The sequence below is a fragment of the Carex rostrata genome, chromosome 11 (assembly GCF_964058835.1).
Source record: "Carex rostrata chromosome 11, lpCarRost1.2, whole genome shotgun sequence".
Taxonomy (NCBI): domain Eukaryota; kingdom Viridiplantae; phylum Streptophyta; class Magnoliopsida; order Poales; family Cyperaceae; genus Carex; species Carex rostrata.
In genome coordinates this window covers 310,562-329,085 of record NC_135928.1, presented here as the reverse complement: position 1 = coordinate 329,085, position 18,524 = coordinate 310,562, and the positions used below count along the sequence as shown (strand labels likewise).

Sequence of the window (18,524 nt, the reverse complement as noted above, 5' to 3'; positions counted from 1 at the left end):
AAATGTTTTCTTACCTGACCGCAACAATTAGGATATAAATACAAATCAAACCTATAATTAAAACCTAGATCTGAACTATCCTATTTTTGATGACCTTCTAAATTTAACTTCAACTGGATTTTTCAGACAGATAGTTGTTAGTATTCTAATTGCAGCTCACTCATATTAATTCGGAATTAAATGAAATTTAATACCTGAAAAGTTAACTTCAGTATATACAACTTTTGTTTAGAAACCTACCTCAAATTCCGAACGTAGAATTCTCCATAAAATTCTAAAATCAGTAAACAGTGCTGTTCGGAAATTGCAGACCTATGTCGACTAATTTAACAATTCCTACTCACTGGAAATTCTGATTAAGTTGAAATAAGTCTGGTTGAAACCGTAACAGAAAATCCTATGACTATTATGTAGTAAATTTTCCCAAATTCCGAACCTATAAGTCTAGGTAACTTTATCTTTAAGGATAAAAATTAAAACTATAGAAAACATAATTTGTCATTAGCCCAAGTCAGTAAGATTGATTAATTATGGTCCATTAAAGCCCATCCAACAAACCAAAATCTGAAGACAACCCTAGTCTTCTCTCTATATAAACACACTCACACCCCCCCCCCCCCCCTCCCTCAAACCCTAGCCGCCAAAGCCTCTAATTCCCATCAATTCGGATCTAAACCCTGCTGGACCCAAACCAGCCAGCCGACTTCCGCAAAGAAATGCTGCCAGTGTTCAACACGAGAGTTGTAGTGCTCGGCGATACAGAACCATGAGCGCTGGATTCATCCCGATTGAAGTCTCGACCGTCGAGAACCATCAGAAATAGTGACTGTTGCCCATACCTTCGTAAACTGCAAATTCGATCATAATTCTCATTTTTTTTTAATGATAAAGTCTTGACTATCAAATAATATTTACTAAATTTATATATCTTGAAACCTAACCCACCATTTAGCAAGCAAAGACTGATTAAGTCTTTTTAGATCAATTAACCCTAACCCTCCCTGTGATTTACTTTTACAAATAGTTAACCATGAAACTAAATAATATTTCTTTCCTATTGAATTGCCCCCAAATCATAGAAATCGTCTTCGTAATTTATCAATTCTCAACCTAATTTTAGCTGACATAAAAATTAATTTATAAACCTTCTAATTTTGACCACTTGACTCTATACTAAATTAATTCAAAACTTAAATTTTTTCACATGTAGACGCATTACTCATAAGGTAAAAAGATTTTAACGGTTTGAATTCGTTATTTAAAGCAAATTCAATAAATTTTGGAGATGAGCTGGACTTGTAAACTTAGAAACACCGTAGTTCTACTCCGAAACATCATATATTTTTTGAAAGCATTGATTTTTGAAAGAAACACAGACATAATCCACGTTTTTCCAACTGTTTGTTTATTAAATTTTTTTTTTTTCAAATGCTACAAAATAAAAGATCGGCCCTAGTATATATTCTCCAATTATTCAATAATAACACGAGTACACAACCGATTGACTGGACGATCCGGTCCAAAGCGGTAGCTCAAGCCTTATTTGACCGTCTACTGTAAGTGAAACTCTCTCTTGTGTGAGGAGAATTAACGGCGATTTTTATTAATATTCCTAAAACAAATCAAAATTTTAAAAATGCCCCTGCTCCCAATTTTTTTTAAAAAATGCCCTGACCGCCTGGGGTTCGGGCGGCCCAAAAAAGCCTGTGAGGCGCCACCCCCTGGGGCGGCCCAAAGCACAAGTGAGGCGCCACACAGCAGGGCGCCTCATGTGTGTGTGTGTGTTTTTTTTTTTTTTTTAGAGAAATCTTAGTATTTTGATTTGAATAATTTTGTGAAAAAAGTTTAGGGTTTATGTATATGTGTATGTCAAAAAATAAAATATTATGAGTATGTCAAAAAATGTAAAATTTGGTCTCCAAGCATATTTTATAATAGATTGAACATCTAACGGTTTTAATTATATTGTTACGCTTTTAATTATATTGTTCAACTTTAATTGTATTATTAAACTGTGTTACAATAACGAAATGTAAAGTGCAAACAACATAAAATATGCGCGCCAATGTAATACAGCGGTCCCATAGTAAAAATACTACAATCAGAAATATATTACAATAAACAAAAAAGTTCACACAAGCAAAATAGCAAGTTTATCTGCCCCTACCACGACGTCTCAATAAACCTAACAAACGACTAGTTGTACTGGTATGAGCTGCAGGTGCGGCATTACTTGTAGAGGCTTGGCTACTAGATGATTGGCTCGGAGGAGGGGGGGTTGTGTTCTACCAGTTGCTTCAGCAACAACTCTAGCATTTTCTCTTTCGTTGTGCGCGTTTATGGCATCTGAAAATAAGAATACAATTCAGTTAGTAATATAATAAAATCATAAATGAATTCCGAAAAATGCTACATACCTGTGTTGCGCCTGTCAGAAACGGAACGGCGAGCCTGATTTCCCGATGGCCTCCTACCACCCATCTCGTCCATGGTCATTATAGCACGTTTGTGTCTCCTCCTCCCCTTCCTTATCCATCCTTCTGAAGGGAGTATTCTATCACCGACATATGCAGGCCACTCGTGCTGATCGGGATAAGAATGGAAAGATCCACCCCAAGTGGAAGCAAGGTAATCGGTACGGTACATGTCAGCAACATAGTGATCCTCGCAGTAGTTCCTCACTCGGCATACCGCCATCACGTGACTGCATGGTATGTGACTTAGTTGGGGTCCCTGGCATGTACAGGTTACCGCCCTGGCATCTCCGAATTTAACCACGTACTTGCAAGCCCTCTTGACAAACGCCATAGTGCCGTCTGGTTTACGGCTGGTAGGAACGTACTCATTTGGATTTTGCACTTCGAATTCTGTTCCATCATTACCCATCGGGATCACGGTCATAGTTGCACCTTTGTCCCTGTGTCGTCTTAGTTTCTCCTCCACCCTTGTTGAAAATGACTGGTTCATCCTTATTAATTATGCGGCCTTAGCACGTCGTTCCTGAAACCAGGCATTTAACTTGTAGAATGTGTCCTCTACAACTGCAGCCACAGGCAACATCCGGCTCTGCTTGAATACTGCATTCAGCGACTCGGACCCGTTGGTGGTCATAATTCCCCAACGCCAACCTCCATCACGGGATTGATATATTTTCTTGTATGCTGGATCTTCGTTGACATCTCGGGGATTATTTTTGCCCACCTTCATTAAGTAGAGATTTGCCTTTGGCATGTACTACATAAAAAATAAGGAAATAGAATAATGTAAGTAAACAATTGTACTAAAAAAAATTGTTTTCTTAAAGTACAATAATATATGTAAACAATTGAAATACATGTACCTTTGCAAAACTGCTAGTCATCTCTACCACCCTTCTCGGCTTTTTCTTTCTGCAATTCCATCTAAATGTATCAGTAACCCACTTGTCGCCCCCGGTTGCCTTGGAAAGGTTCTCCGCAACGTGTTGCATACACAACCTGTGCACACACTGGCCAGTACGTGTTGACCAACCGTAATCTTCACGATCAAAAACATATTTTATTCCTTTGTGCTGGTCTGATATCACGCAGAAAAACTTCCCTTCCCCAATCACCCGTCTTCTTAAAAACTGCATAAAGAATCCCCAGTTCTCGCCGTCCTCTTTATGAACAATTGCAAACGCCAAAGGCAACAGCTGGTTCTCAGCATCATATGCGCATGCTATCAGTAGCCTCCCCTCGTAACGGCCAGACATGAAGCATGCATCAATGCTGATAACGGGTCTGATGTATGGCACAGCCTGGATACAAGCACCGAAAGCCCATGCTATGCCCTTGAATTGTTGAGCTCCCTCTATTAGTACTCCGTCTTTATCAAAAAAAGGGCCATGCCATCGCTCATATACGGTGCCGACATTTGTACTTGCCATGGCCTGGAGCAATGGTGCCAGATAGCCATACGAATCCTTCAAACTACCGAATATCCTGCAGATAGCAAGTTCACGACCTCTCCACAGCCTGTTGTATTTTGGGATTACATATTTGTATTTGTGTCTGACGGTCATAGCCACCGCCTTGATGCTCATCGATGGATCCAACTTAATGTCCTCCTCAATTGCATCGGCAATTAGTGATGTCGTCAGCTGCGCATGGTCTGTCCTTGTGGACGCAGACTTGCATGTATGAGGTGGTTCACACTTCTTAATCATCCATGCTTCCCCTGAACCCACAGGGGTTGCAAAAAGGCGGAACTCGCAGCGCGGGTGAGTTTTACACAGCACAACTAACCTTGTTCGGTCCCTTTTGTGTAGTATACATTCCCAGTTGCCGTGAACATGAGTCTCATTTATTTTCTTTACAAGTTCGTCTATGTTGGTATAAACTTGCCCTGCGGCAAGTTCTTTATTGTATTCAACACGAGGACCGAAGAAACTAATGTCTGCCTCTTCGAAAGCTGTGGTGTCGTTGAATGTGGCGACCGGATGCTTACTTCCCCGACCTGTAATCGGGAATTTTTCTACCCTGGATAAACCTGGTACATTTGCATCACCATCTGATAAGTCATCAGCTTCCCAAACCCCTTGGTATTCGTCCCCCGTTTCCATTTCCCTTTCTGGTATGGCATCAATAGCATCAACATCAATATCAATATCATTTCGATTAACGGGTACCGGTCCTGACTCTGGCATAGTTGGAAATCTAGGGATTATGGGTGTCTGTCTGGGTGGTGGTGGCAACTCTTCAGTATTTTCTGGGGAGTTGTGGTACCCCTGGTTGCCATAACCGGGGCTGTGGTACCTCTGGCTGTCATAAGGGGACTGCTGGTGATATTCCTGGTTGTCATAAGGGGATTGCTGGTGGTACTCCTGGTGGTCATAAGGGGAGTGCTGGTGGTACCTTTGGTTGTCATAAAGGGAGTGCTGGTGGTACCCCTGGTTGTCATAACCCGAATTGTCATAACCTGAAGGTCCCGCCCCAGCCGAACTTGAAGGTCCAGCCCTCGTCCGGGGAACCCTCTTCGAATATATGTCCATCACCGGGACCCCACAAGCCACAAATTGAGTATACACAACTCTCCACAAATTGGCATCTGTTATTGGAAATTTAACAAAGTAAGGTCTACCCCCCACACGTGAGTTGTCAATCCGTGTAGCCAATTCTATTTCATACCTGTTGGGGTTTACATATGTCTTTTCGTATATTAGCTCCTTCAGTTCCTCAAATGTGGTATTTTCATTAATCTCGAAGCCAAATGCGACTTCTTTCGTGTAATGCACGTCATCTTCATCCCTTTCTAGCTTGCCGCCGACATACAGTGCAACTAACATCTCTTCTTTAACAAACTACATTTTAAAAAAAAAATTACAAGTATTACATGACATAATAATGGGTACAATAATAAATGACTAATTGAAAAATAAATGACTAATTGAAAAATAATTTAAAAAAATTACAATGTTGCTACAGTACGTGTACAGCAATTGCTACAGTAAATATACGGTACGCTACAGTGCTTGTACAACTAAATTGCTACCCTAAACATACAGTACGCTACAGACAATGTATAGTAGGCAACAGTAAATGTACAGTAGGCAACAGTAAATGTACAGTACGCAACAGTAAATGTACAGTACGCAACAGTAATTACAACAGTAAAAAATAACTACAGTAATGACTAATTATTATAATTAAAAAACATACCTATTCACTCAGTTTCTCGCCTCGAGCGAAATTCTCAAATCGAGAAGTGACAGAGGCAGAAAACGGGGTTTAAATCAACACACACATGAGGCGCCCTGCTGTGTGGCGCCTCACTTGTGCTATGGGCCGCCCCATAGGGTGGCGCCTCACAGGGAATATTGGGCCGCCCTGGGCCCAGGCGGTCAGGGCATTTTTAAAAAAAAATTGGGGACAGGGGCATTTTTAAAATTTTGATTTGTTTCAGGGATATTAATAAAAATCTTCGGAGAATTAAAATGCATTATTTTTTTTTGTGTTTCTACCGTGCATTCTCTCCTTGTACCTTTCAATGTATTTTTCATATTAAAATGTGTTTGAAAATTAAATTTTATATTTTTTAAAAAAAATTTATTATTTTTTCAGAATTTTTGAAAATCATCACTTTCTTGAATTTTTTATTATTGTTAGGTTTAATCAATTTTTTTTGAAAAAATAGTAAAAAAGTTTTTAAAAAATATAAAATTTGATCTCCAAATACATTTTAATATGAAAAATATGTTGGAAGATTTAAATTGACTATTTAAATTTAAAAAAATACATATTAGATTAACCGCATAAAAGAAAGGATGCATTTTAAAAACCCCCCCTCTTTTGTTATCAGCTATCAACTTATCACAATACTGTAGAAGGCTTTAGTAAAAGCTGAAGGTACCGGTCAGAACTTTTCTTACAAACTTGTACCATGTGCAAGTGGCGCAAGGAATTGTGAAATATATATATATATATGCGAATAAAACAATGAACAGTTGGCACATTTGTAAAAGTTTGTAAATAATTACGACTGAAAGAAAATGCAGATTATGTGCAGGTTAATTTTTGAAATAAAGAACTCGGTTTCCTTTTACAGACCCATTCTCTCTATTCTCCTCTCGTCTCTCGTCTCTTTTGGATTTCGAGATCTCTCTTTCTGGATTGGAACTTAAAAGCTCACTCCTTTCTCCCTTTTTTCTCTCCTCTCCAAGATAAGATGGAGAGCACTTTGGCTTTACCTCCCCCGGCGATCGCCGCCAAACCTGTCCTCCACCCTCCTTACAAAGAGGTATGCAGCGAATATACTAATTTCTTTTCCTGCTCAAAGGGAATACAGATAGTATTTTTATTTCCAAAATGAAATATAAACCCTAGGTGCACGACAGTTCTTTAACTGGTTTACAAGCTTATAGAAATAGTAAGTTGCTATTTTAATTTTATTAACCTTTTCTTTTTCTGAAATTATGAGATGAGAAAGTGTATGCGTTAAAATGTGTCGGTAGGTTGCCTTGCTCGGGGCTCGCAGGTTTTGGTGGTGACGTGTGTTTAATTTGTGAAAAATGGGAGAGAGTTCATGCTACATAGATGGCTCAACCACATTTAATCTTGCTTCTTTTGCAAACACGTCCTCTAGAATATATGTTTTGTTAAAGTAACTCACCACTAACATTAATTTGCGCAAGTCTACCAAAAGGCTTGAACGTTTTTTTTTTCTTTTTTTTTTTTTGCAACAACTCAACTGACCTAAAACTATGTGGAGTTTTCTATTTTATTTTTGCAAAAATAAGTTTCAAGGGGCTTACTAGATTGCTGAGGAACTGATAGAGTGACTACATTCAGACAAAAATCATAGAAAATAATATTGTTTTATGATCCCACTCGGGTCACAACAATAAGAGCCCACTGACCTAGTTTAAAATACATAAACAAATAACAGCTTAACTTTGGTACTATTTTGTCTAATTTAATTAAGGTTATCTTTTAAGTAAGGGTTTTGTATAAGAAAATTTACTGACTTTTAGGTTTCAACAATAAGTACGCACTTTTTTGTATGGATTATAAATTTAGTTTGTATTCTGCAATTATTTTTACCCTTACAAACAAAAGATTATGTACTAATTCTCTTTTAGTTTGGTGCCTTGTACCTGGAAAGTTATGGTGCTGAACAATTGAAATTACAAGTTCTGAGATTTTGAGAAGCATACTTATTCTTAATTGTTTATGCCACCTGAGACGGTATTTTCTGAGATGCATTTTTTGAGGAAAGATGTTTCTTCTCTCTTTTTGTTGTTCCTTTGTAAGACAGTGAAAATTATAGAATGATGAGAATTAATGTGGTTCGTAAATAAATGCCAACTAGCTTTATGCTCACCAAGATATGGATTTTTCTGAATTCACCCTACTATTATTTTCATTTTTCAATTGTTGTAGGGACTCTTATGGAACTATTTTTGGTGTGTGGTAGAAGTGCATAATGTGCAGTTGATCTTAGTTGCTAATTGATGAAATCAAAGTTTATAAATAATTTAACTATGCAAATTAATGTCATTAGTTAATTAATTAGTGAAGAACTTCATTTCGAGTTGTGGCAGGTAAAGCTATGGCCTGTACGTGGCAAGCAATGCTTTTTGTCAGGTTGAAATTGATGTGTAATTTTCTGTGTAGATGATACTGAAAGCAGTGGTGGTGTTGAATGAACGTGGAGGGTCTAGCAAACATGCCATCTCTAAGTTTATCAAGACCACATACACCCACCTCTCTGAGAAGCACAATGCATTGCTGGCGCACCACTTGCGCCGCCTCCGCACTGAGGGCGCACTACACATGCTCAGGCACTCCTATAAGCTCTCTCCCAGGTCTAAACTCAATCTTGCTTCCTCTATTGTCACCTCTCGGCCTCGTGGAAGGCCCAAGAAGGTTCTAGAAACTTCCCAGTCGTCTTTAGGCCAATCTGTTAAACTGACAGTAAAAAGGGCCCCTGGTAGGCCACCAAAAAGTTTGGCAGTGAAGAGGGGCCCCGGCAGACCACCAAAAAGTCAATTGTTGGCCCCGAATAAGCAGCCTGGCAGGCCACCGAAAATCCAGGCAGTGAAAAGGGGTCCTGGCAGGCCACCAAAAATCCTGGCAGTGAAAAAGAGTCCCGGCAGGCCCCCGAAAATCCCGGCTGTTGGCATGGAAAAGGTGGCACCAAATGGGGCAAGCAAGCGGGGCCGACCACCAAAGAGTGAGAAGGGACCTGGGCCTGGGAGGCCAAGAAAAGAGTCAGTGGTCCAATTGCAAGGGGGCAAGAAAAGGAAGGGTGCAGGTAGGCCTAAAATGGTGGGGAATGGGGGCCCACCTGTCATGGGTGAGAAGAGAAAGGGGCCTGGGAGGCCGAAAACGGTGGAGAACGGGGCCCCACCTGTCATGGGTGAGAAGAAAAAGGGGCCTGGGAGGCCGAAAATGGTGAAGAAGGCATCAGCTGAGATTGCCGAGAAGAAGGGACCTGGAAGGCCTAAAAAGGAAGGAAACGATGTGGCATCAGAACAAGTGAGCGGGAAGAAAAGGGGGCGAGGGAGACCCAAAAGGGAGCTGCGCACAACTGATGTAGTTGTTGACTAATGCACTTGTGTTTTAATTTATCTTGTTAACTAATGTGCTTATGCATTGTTTGGCACTGATTAGTGTCTACTCCCTCATGTTTTAAGGAAGATTAGGCAATGTTTTTAATTGTAACAAGTAGGAGTTCGTTTTGGATGTGAGATTTAATTTTTAGGAGCTGTTCTGGAAAATGATATTCTTATGTCTTATACAAAATGGTTCATGGAAGTATGGTTTCCAAGAGTGATAAAACGGATCGCAAATGAAATGGGCCACACCAGAGACTACAGGTACGTGATATTCCAAGGAGAATTAAATAATTGCTCTATTAAGTTTACCAACTACAGTAATTTCTTAGCATAATATATGCAAATGATGGAAGTCACAGCAATTCTTTGAGAAAATAGTGGAAATTAATTAACCTATAATATATTGCATGCTAATAATCTCCAAAATACGATTTTGGGTTCATCTATTTTGCACTAGGGAGTAGACCAGGGTTCTACATGTCTTGTATCATTTTGGAGTAAATCCTTTTCAGAATAACACTCAAATAGTCTCATGAAAATGTAATGAATATATTCAAGTTTCTGAACAGTTTGATATTTTTATTTTTTAATGTAACAAGTCTTTTCTTCATCCAACATGAATGGCTATGTACTTAATTGATTCAACATAATTTACATTGTATTTTTATACAAACATTTTCAAATTCCAGCAAAAATTACGAAGGGAACTTTTCATCAATGTACCATTTCTGAAGATGTAGGTTCCTTTCCAGTTCAACATATGAACCGTGCCACTTTTTATGTAACCTTGGCTGTAGCATATTGATCTCAAAACCTTTTAATCAGTTTCAGGTGTCGCATTTTTTTGTAGCTTTAAAGCTCCAAAGATCCTTCAGTTCTCTTCTCTTTGCACCCAATATAAGTATTAGCCCTGTAAATTCCACATAATATAAGTAGTGTAACCATAAAAAAAATATTAGTGCAACTTCAGCTTACCAAAGTTTTTGGCGATCTTACTTATAAACAAGACTTTTACATGGCCAACTTAAGGCCAGTTTAGCTCAAGCAAGTTGTAGTTAATTCTCAATTTAATCCAAATTTGGCTCAGCTAATCCTTTACTATGCAATCAGTACTAGAAGTTAATTTACCCAATTTCCAACTTCATCACTCCACAATTGTGCAAGGCTATGAACTTTTAAATGCAGCATATAAGCTAGTGCTATCTTATTTGAGATTTCTCAATTTTTAATATGTGGAAAAGGTCACTCATTTGAGCTTTGCTTATACCTAAGGTGCATGGAACAAGGTAGAGAAGAGCAGGCTGCCCATGACCATTCATTACATAAAGAGCCACATATGTGAGGGTTAATCCTGGACAAAGAAAGAAGGGGTAGATTTTAGTCCCTAATACAATCAATAAAAAGCTACACCTGTAATTGAGGATACATCACCTCATTTAAAAAGAACAAAATGGAAAACAAGTTTATTATTCCATTTGCTAATTTTTTGGTATTATAAAGATCAATGTTTATAAAATCTCAGCAAATATGGGTACATGGTTTGATTGGCACAGTATTGGCTCTGTGCTGTGTTGAATCAAGCACCATCTATTCTAAAACTTGATATAACCCAATTTTATTTAAAATTTTAAATTAACCTATAACTCTGCAATGAACTTCCATTGGGGTTCAAATCAACCTGTACTCCCATATTAGCTTCAAATTACCCTGCCTAGATATCTATCTATACTTCCAAATAATTAAAACCCATGCTATTTCAATCTAAGAAAAGAAATCAAAAGAAGAGTTTGATTTGGTGCTGTAAGCATGTAACCTTTGCAATTTTCACTGGCATCAGTTACAAAGTAAAAGCACATTAATCTACAAAATGAGACGCACCACATGCATAGCCAATAGATAGCCAAAGAAAATAACCATCGGACCATTCCTTATTTCTGATCTGATCATATCTGAAATATAGTAAAAGTAAATCTCAATTAATTTGTGCAAGCCACAGAAAAACTTTAAAACAAGCAAAATTCATTGAAGCAATGAAGTGATCACTGGTATTGCAATTGTACCTAAACAAAAGCATACCAGTTCACAGTTCACTTCTATGGTTTAACAAGATAAAACAGGTACCTGAAACTAAAGGCAACAAGTAGTCCAGGGAGTAGTATATCTCCAAACCCAATCATGTCATACCCATACCATGCATCCAAATGTCTTGGCATTTTTAAAACCATGGGTATGGCTGGCCCACCGCTGTTCTCGTTTCCTTTTGCAACCTAAAAGAAAATCCAATCTAAATTGTTGTCCTTTTGCAAAATAACCATGTATCATTAATTCATTACGTTTTAACAACAGATGGAAAATATGTGTCTAGTAATCTAAATAACAAAGACAGCACAGTTCTTGCTAAATTTATAACCCAAATAAACAAATTTAATAAAGAAAACTTAAATTAGTACCCCTCCAGAAACAATAAAATAACATGTATAACTCCAACATAGGAATTATCATGTATACCGGTAGAAGGCATTGAAAATATTTTCAGAACCTTGCTTCTCCACCTTTTGCAAATGGTACCCAGGGTACTCTTTCTTCCAGTTGTTTTTCACTACTTAAATACAGAAGAAAGGAGATGGATCTCATATGGAAGGCTAAAATTGAAATTTTGAGGGCACATGCAAATTCTTCTATAAAAAAACTTGCATGATAGAGATGTACTTACTGTTATCATAACACTTTTTTTAAAAAAGAGGGGAGATATAAACACCCAGAATATATCATAAAAAAATGCCATTCCCAGAAGTGCTGCTGCAACCTGAAAAACAGTGGAAAACATAGTTTGAGAACACATGGTTTTATAAATTTTTAGTATTTTTCCTTTTTAAATGATTGTAGTCTCTTGCCACTTGTTTGTATATTCTCTGCTGCTCTTGTACTGTAAGCTCTTTTTATTGGATTAATAAAGATTAAAGTAGGCTTTGACCTACTTGCTTCCAAAACAAAACAAAAAAAAGGTTTTACAAGTTAGCCCCAATATCTCAGTAATAAAAAGGGATGTCCTTGGATAGACAACCACCCAATATTTAATAGAATATTAAGTAACCTGGATTACACACTGTAAGAATTAGTTATTTGCATATACATGGACTTTAGATTTTAAGAGATTCAGTAGAATGATATATGTTAAAGAAAGAAGATTCACAAAGTCCCCAATTCCTTGGATGTACATGTTGTCAAAGATTATGCATTGCTCCTGAATTTCCATTTACAACAAATTGGTCCCAGAAAGTAAGAGAAACAATCCAGTATTCCAGCTAGTCCTTCCATCGTTCCTCGACTACCTTTTCTTTTGCTGACGTGGACTGCTTGGCTATCCAAATGCACCCACCATGTGGGTCCACTTTGCTTTGCTTCATCAGAGAAAAGGAAGAAGGATACAGAGCAGATAAGAGAAGAAAATTAAATTCATTACTCCATTAGAGAGCGGTCTATGTAATGAGCCAAGCAGTCCATGTCAACAGAAGTTAATGTGTTAGCTGAGAAAATAGAGGGATGGACATATGGAGTTGCTTTTCCGAAGTTTAGATATCTATTTATTGGAATTAGAAGTCCATACACCAATAAAGTTCCTCTGAGAAACATTCTTGATTAATACCTGAAATGATCTATTGTGATATGCCAAAAAGCATAAATAGCTTAATGTTGCTAATTTTTCTACTTTGGCAAAGTAAAGTTTCTCTAAAAGGATTCAGAAGCAATAGCGACATTAGAACCAAAATAAGTACCACTAACAAATTAGCTGATCAATTTTGAAAGTATTCAACCTCAAGCAAACAGGAATCATTTCATTCTTTAAGGACCATTTTAAGTTATTTACCTAAAATAGAAAACAAGAAAAAAACACTATTTAACATAGATAAATATGAAATGTTAATTACCATTACATTCGGTAATTGCGCTAACTGCAATACAGTTATCAACAAACAGATTCCCTGAAATCCCAGAAACAAAAACCTGTTGTTAGAAATGAGAGAGAGAGGGAGAAAGAGATTTCCAGTTTGTGTGTGTGTGTGAGAGAGAGAGAGATTACCATAAAGTCTTGGCCAACAAAGGCACTTGGAGAGTCCTGATGGATGACCCACCAAACAGACACAAAAATGCAGATTGGTACCACGATAAAACTTAAGATCAATTGTTCCCCTATCAATGGCACCTTCACCTTCCGTTCACATCCTTTAAATACTCTGTTTAACCATACATCGTGTACCTCTATTCAATATTTCAAATCTCCAAAAAGAAACCATCCTTCCTTCTGGATCCTGATTGAACAAACAAGGGCTAAACTAGCCTAGAAAGGGTGAACATAACTAAAGCCAGGATCACTGGTACCTTTTTAAAGATCTCTGTACCAGATACTTAGTAATGACAAGGTTAATCTATGATCAGTTGTAATGGCAGGCAAAATTCACAGCCAACAGTCTATACCAATACCCCTTTGTAGAGCATAATACACTACCACTCACGTGCTGGTCATCCACAATATATTGTAAGTGCTGTTTTGGTTGAGAAATGAATATCATGAAATGAAAAATAAAATTGGACAAGGTACCCAACATTTGAAAGTAACCATTAGTCAGGTCACATACCTTGTGATAAGAGTTACAGCCACAAAGTGCATTCCCTGACAAGTTCAAGATACAAATTATCATTATGTAAAATGAAAGAAAGAAAAATATCACACATAGTGAGGAACATCACGAAGGATATCTAAAGCACCGAAAATCTAACACCTACACTTTGTCACCTAATATCTTTAAAACTTTACCCAAATTACCCCTCATACCTTCTCATTTGTAAAGAGAACAAGAAGAAAGTAGTATGGTACTACTGTAGGACATCTTGTGAAGTAAATGGACAAGGTAAGGGAGCAACATATGCATTTTATATTCTCTACAATGCCTCCCAATGGGTAAGCATGATATTTCAGGGGTCTGTGTGGTAATATTACAATTAAGAGTAGTTATAAAAGACAAGTGCAAACCTCAATAGCAGCAAATGCAAATAAGACAACAACCACCCAAAGAATAGCAGCAGACATGAAGAAATATAGAATTACTAAGGCTGCTGATGCGACCACCGCAAATACTATGGCTCCAAATGCCTTTATTTCGAACACCCCATCATCATCATCATCTTCAGGTGATTCCTATGCATTAGAAACAAAAGTCAGCTAACAATAACAAGGACAAGGACAAGAATAAGGATAAGAATAAGAATAATAACAATAATAGTAATAGTAATAATAACAGTAATAATAACAGTAGTAACAACAGTAATAACAGTAGTAGTAGCAGCAGCAGCAGCAGTAATAATAATAATAATAGATTATTGAAATTGAAACAACAATAAGAAATACACTTCATTCTTTGTTATGGTTTTTCTTCTTTTCACAAATTACATCTAACATTTACTGTACGTACAAGTGAAACAACACATTTTTAATGTATTTGCTATGAATGTGTTCATGTCCTTAGTTTATATGGAACTAGCAGTGAGCTGTTAAATTAAAGGTTCAATAGATAGAATGATCTAATTGTCCCTAGCAGTAGGAAAATCTAAACAAAATTGTTTATCAAAACTTGAGACCGTGCAAATCTATTCAGGAATAGGGTAAATTGTCAACATCGATGGGACTTAAATTATTGGACAATACTAGCAATGTCAAGATGTTAATTTTTTGCAAATAGGTAGTATATTTGGGTGTAATTTGTAAACAATGCATATTTGTCACTAATATAACTATAAAATGAAGGCTTCATGATGATGTACTTAACAAGACAAAAGCATGTCATATGTTGTATTTGTACCCTTGTAAGACATATGATCCATCATTTTATCCTCCATTAACAGAGTCCTTCAAAACAACACCCGGACCACCTGTCTTCCCCATTGATGCCAATATACCAGAGAGAGAAAGGAGGGGTATTTTGGGTTACATTCTGAAGAAAATGGAGAAGGGTAGGGCACATAGGATACCCTTGTATTTTATAGGGTTTATCTGACATTATATAATTTTGTTAGGCAATGCATAGTATCAGGTTACCAATAGCTAAGTCGGTTATATATGGAATGATGTCAGCTTCTCCATATCTGTTTTTGAGACTTGGCATATTTTACAAATTGATTCTTTAGTAGAATGAAAAGACTATCTTCTAATGTGTATGAAAAACCATTAAAAATACTATTTGGATCTTGCCTTGTCACATGAAATGTATTTTCCCCAAAGAGCCGCACAGACAGTACATCCGACAGCCATGATCCACAGAATCGCTATCCCCATGTCCAATATGGGCTTGTTCGGTGTATATAGCAGCACGTCAACTGGAGAGAGAGAGAGAAGAGAGAGAGAATTAGATACTATACCAAAGAAAGGGTGCACGTGTTATCTACTGTTACCGGGACTCTGGTACTATACCAAATAGGTGCACTGAAACTTACCTCTTGCTTTCTTCTGCAAAGAATCTATAATTTTATTTCCAACAGATGATGATATCATTACAACCGGTATTTTAACATCAGAAGCCGTGTCATTTGCTGAACATACCATCTCCTCAAGATCTGAAATATCAATCATGATGTGGAAATTTTAGTGATTTGTGGTCATGTCATATAAGTTAAGGAAGCTGGATCTAAACTGACTACACCAGATGACCTAGTGTAACAGTCACCTTGCTGGTCTGGCAGGGTCATACTGAGACCCAAAGAAGTTTAGTATATTAGGTTTAAAAATATTTTTTATATGAATAATCCACTAGTAAATAATTAAATATTATTCAAATGATCAATTATAGATAAAGAACTGCAGGCTTAGCACAGAGGTATGAGCCCCGTCTTTCTACAGAGAGATGCAGTTCCAATTCTTAATATCAATCAATTATGTTTGTCTGATGATCTCATTTCATACTCATTGGTTGTGTGTGGCGCGTGTGTGAGTACTGAGTATGTAAACTTTGTTTCTGCTTTTATCAAGCATTGCATAAGTTTCATCTGTCCGTGTTCCCATAGAAAACATGCATGGTGTATTTCAGAGGGGATATTTGTTTGGGGAGAGAGAGAGAAAGAGAAAGAGAGAGACCTTCATCAGTGTTAACCAAGAGAAGGCCAGCCGCACCAGATGACTGCGCGATTTTAGCTTTCTCAAGGAAAGTACATTCTCCTCTTGTTGCCAGTACTATAGCATTTGCTGCCTCCTACATAAACACCATATTCACAATTATACACGACTAAACATAATATACAGTTTCTACCATATTTATGTTAACAAAACTTGTACGCTTGCCTATAAGATGAATGTAATGAAGAAGTTGGGCAAGATACCAATCTTTGATACTCAGAAAAAGATGCTTCAAAATTGAAATATACTTACTAATGAAGACATTTTGGCACAACTATTTAAAGGATTTGCAATAAGAATTTGCCTATTCACAGCATCAGCTTGGAGAACAGGCAAAACTTCCCCAAATCTGGCATTTATTCCAAGTTCGCTTGGCTGTTCTGCACCTTTCAACCATATTCTTACTCGAACCTAAGCCATTAACAGAGTAGTTAACTAAAAATATTAATTAGAAACAAGAACTATGTGTGCTGAAACAAAATTCATTCATAGGCCGGTTCTGGTAAGAATCAGTTTTCATGTAAGACCTTGCCAACCAATATGTAGTACTACATTGAGTTTTGCCTGGACTAAGCTTGCCTGTTATAATATATTGTATATAATATGTTTATGTTACCATGTACTAATTAGTAAATATGAGTGGAAGTTATAATGGGCTCTCTACCCTGCATGTGTTCCAGATATTTAAATATTCAAGGAACCTTGTCAGTGGATAGGTAAACAACAAAGCAAATACACTGATATTATCAATCCAGAATGGTATGTTTCAGCTATGGCACACATTACATGGATGAGTTATTGCAATATCATTTAACTAATTGACTCAGAGCAATTTTTTTTTTTTTAGCAATCTTTAATTCTATTTACATCCCAAACCAAATGCACCTGAGTTGAATACAAATTAACATTAACAATTACATGTACTCATCCATGATTACCATGATTTTGAATCGCAATCTTGTCAGAGTTAATTGGTTTGATCAATTCCCGCAAATGAAAAATATACCTTTCTGAATTCGTTGCTACATCCAGGGTATTTGGCACCAGAACCATCTTCCATAGATTCACCATCTCCCAGCACATAGAAAAAATTCGGCCCAATTGAAAGAAGAAAAATTACAAAAATTGATGCGCCGTTGTACAAGGAAAACGGTGAAATGCTCCTAATAGCCATTACTGGAGAGCAAATAAGGTCGCTCCTCAAAATTTGCTGTCCCTTTTTCTGTAAATATTTGACATAAAAGTGAGAAGAAGCTTTTTTTTTTTTTTTTTTTTTTCTTTTTTTTGTGTTAATTTGTTTGTCTGTGGTATCAATATGATCAGTTAGACCAGGTGGCGGGACGATTGGCATGCACGCATAATTCATTTTCTTTATTAATAATTTGTTTGTATAAAAGATGTAACAATATATATCTTATTGTTTGTATATATTTGGTAACACGGGTCGGAAAAGAAAGAATGAATAAGCCGTTATAGCAAATGAAGGTTGGTTGTTTGAGTACATCCGATCCTTGTCACTATCTTTGGTGTCCGGAGTCCCGACAGGTAGGTCAGTAGGTGATATTACAGCTTTTGGTATGGTGGCTTAGATTAATCTGGTCATAGACTCATAGCTGCCTGCCCGCCTAGCTGGGACTGGGAGTATGAGTATGAATGGCTTAGATTAATCTAAAAGTCATGAGATAAGATATATTTTCAATACCGATCGATTGGGATTTGGGATTTGGGATTTGCAATACGCACATTGCACATTGCACATTGCACATTGCACATTGCACAGCGTGAGCCGTGACCTACGTACCATGGCCCAATCTAGGCTTTTTGTTTGGGCCGTGGGCCCATATGCTAGTCTTGTATTTGTCTAGGCATCCATGCCCATGCGTAATGTGCAATGTGCAATTGTGCAGTTGTTCAGTGCCGTTGCTGCTGTATTTTGGCATATTGATATTGCCAAATCGACTCTAGAGACTAAGAGACGAGAGAGAGTCATAGGAATCGAATTACAGATGCAAACAAATCTAAGTCTGAGTCTGACCCCTTTTGAATCCAACAACCCCACGTCCCCACCCCAATTTGATTTCCTCTTACCGTTTCTCTTTCATTTGGGACCAGTCACGTGCACACCACACAGTGACAGTAGTACTATACTACTATTTTAAAAGGAGTATGTTCAATTTCTTCTATGGCCATCTCAAACGGTCTATTATGCGGTGTCATCATAACTTACCAGCCGTATTTCGTATATAATATACTATATAGGTCCCTATATATTATGGAAAAACG

At 37.4% G+C, this 18,524-nt stretch overlaps 2 protein-coding genes across 3 annotated transcripts; one reads left to right on the top strand and one right to left on the bottom strand.

Annotated features, from left to right (window-relative positions):
- Window positions 1-6,590: 6,590 nt before the first annotated feature.
- On the top strand, window positions 6,591-9,238 carry LOC144561792 (uncharacterized). Its single transcript, XM_078310886.1, has 2 exons — window positions 6,591-6,756; window positions 8,133-9,238. Exons 1-2 carry the CDS (start codon window positions 6,685-6,687, stop codon window positions 9,066-9,068), a joined length of 1,008 nt encoding a protein of 335 aa, XP_078167012.1. The 5' UTR covers window positions 6,591-6,684; the 3' UTR covers window positions 9,069-9,238.
- A 343-nt stretch (window positions 9,239-9,581) lies between these two features.
- LOC144561791 (signal peptide peptidase-like 3) lies at window positions 9,582-17,598 on the bottom strand. Of its 2 annotated transcripts, XM_078310884.1 has the most exons (15): window positions 17,248-17,598; window positions 16,494-16,652; window positions 16,203-16,317; window positions 15,566-15,685; window positions 15,324-15,448; window positions 14,109-14,273; window positions 13,714-13,748; window positions 13,158-13,311; window positions 13,006-13,059; window positions 12,409-12,477; window positions 11,790-11,882; window positions 11,198-11,343; window positions 10,955-11,025; window positions 10,344-10,427; window positions 9,582-9,986 (listed from the first exon to the last, which is right to left on the bottom strand). In XM_078310884.1, the coding sequence occupies exons 1-15, from the start codon at window positions 17,590-17,592 to the stop codon at window positions 9,904-9,906; spliced, it is 1,818 nt and encodes a 605-aa protein (XP_078167010.1). In that variant the 5' UTR covers window positions 17,593-17,598; the 3' UTR covers window positions 9,582-9,903. The 2 variants fall into 2 exon arrangements, with proteins under 2 accessions (XP_078167010.1, XP_078167011.1); XM_078310885.1 differs by lacking the exon at window positions 12,409-12,477.
- Between the last annotated feature and the right edge of the window lie 926 nt (window positions 17,599-18,524).

What these genes read in the sequence shown, in the direction of transcription:
- LOC144561792 (XM_078310886.1), top strand. Translation starts at nt 6,685, where the DNA reads ATGGAGAGCACTTTGGCTTTACCTCCCCCGGCGATCGCCGCCAAACCT. An exon ending in TCCACCCTCCTTACAAAGAG is followed by an intron (nt 6,757 to 8,132) that starts GTATGCAGCGAA and finishes TTTTCTGTGTAG; the next exon opens with ATGATACTGAAAGCAGTGGT.
- LOC144561791 (XM_078310884.1), bottom strand. Translation starts at nt 17,592, where the DNA reads ATGCCAATCGTCCCGCCACCTGGTCTAACTGATCATATTGATACCACA. An exon ending in CCACGTCAGCAAAAGAAAAG is followed by an intron (nt 11,883 to 12,408) that starts GTAGTCGAGGAA and finishes ACTGTTTTTCAG; the next exon opens with GTTGCAGCAGCACTTCTGGG. An exon ending in CTTGTTGCCTTTAGTTTCAG is followed by an intron (nt 11,026 to 11,197) that starts GTACCTGTTTTA and finishes ACTATATTTCAG; the next exon opens with ATATGATCAGATCAGAAATA.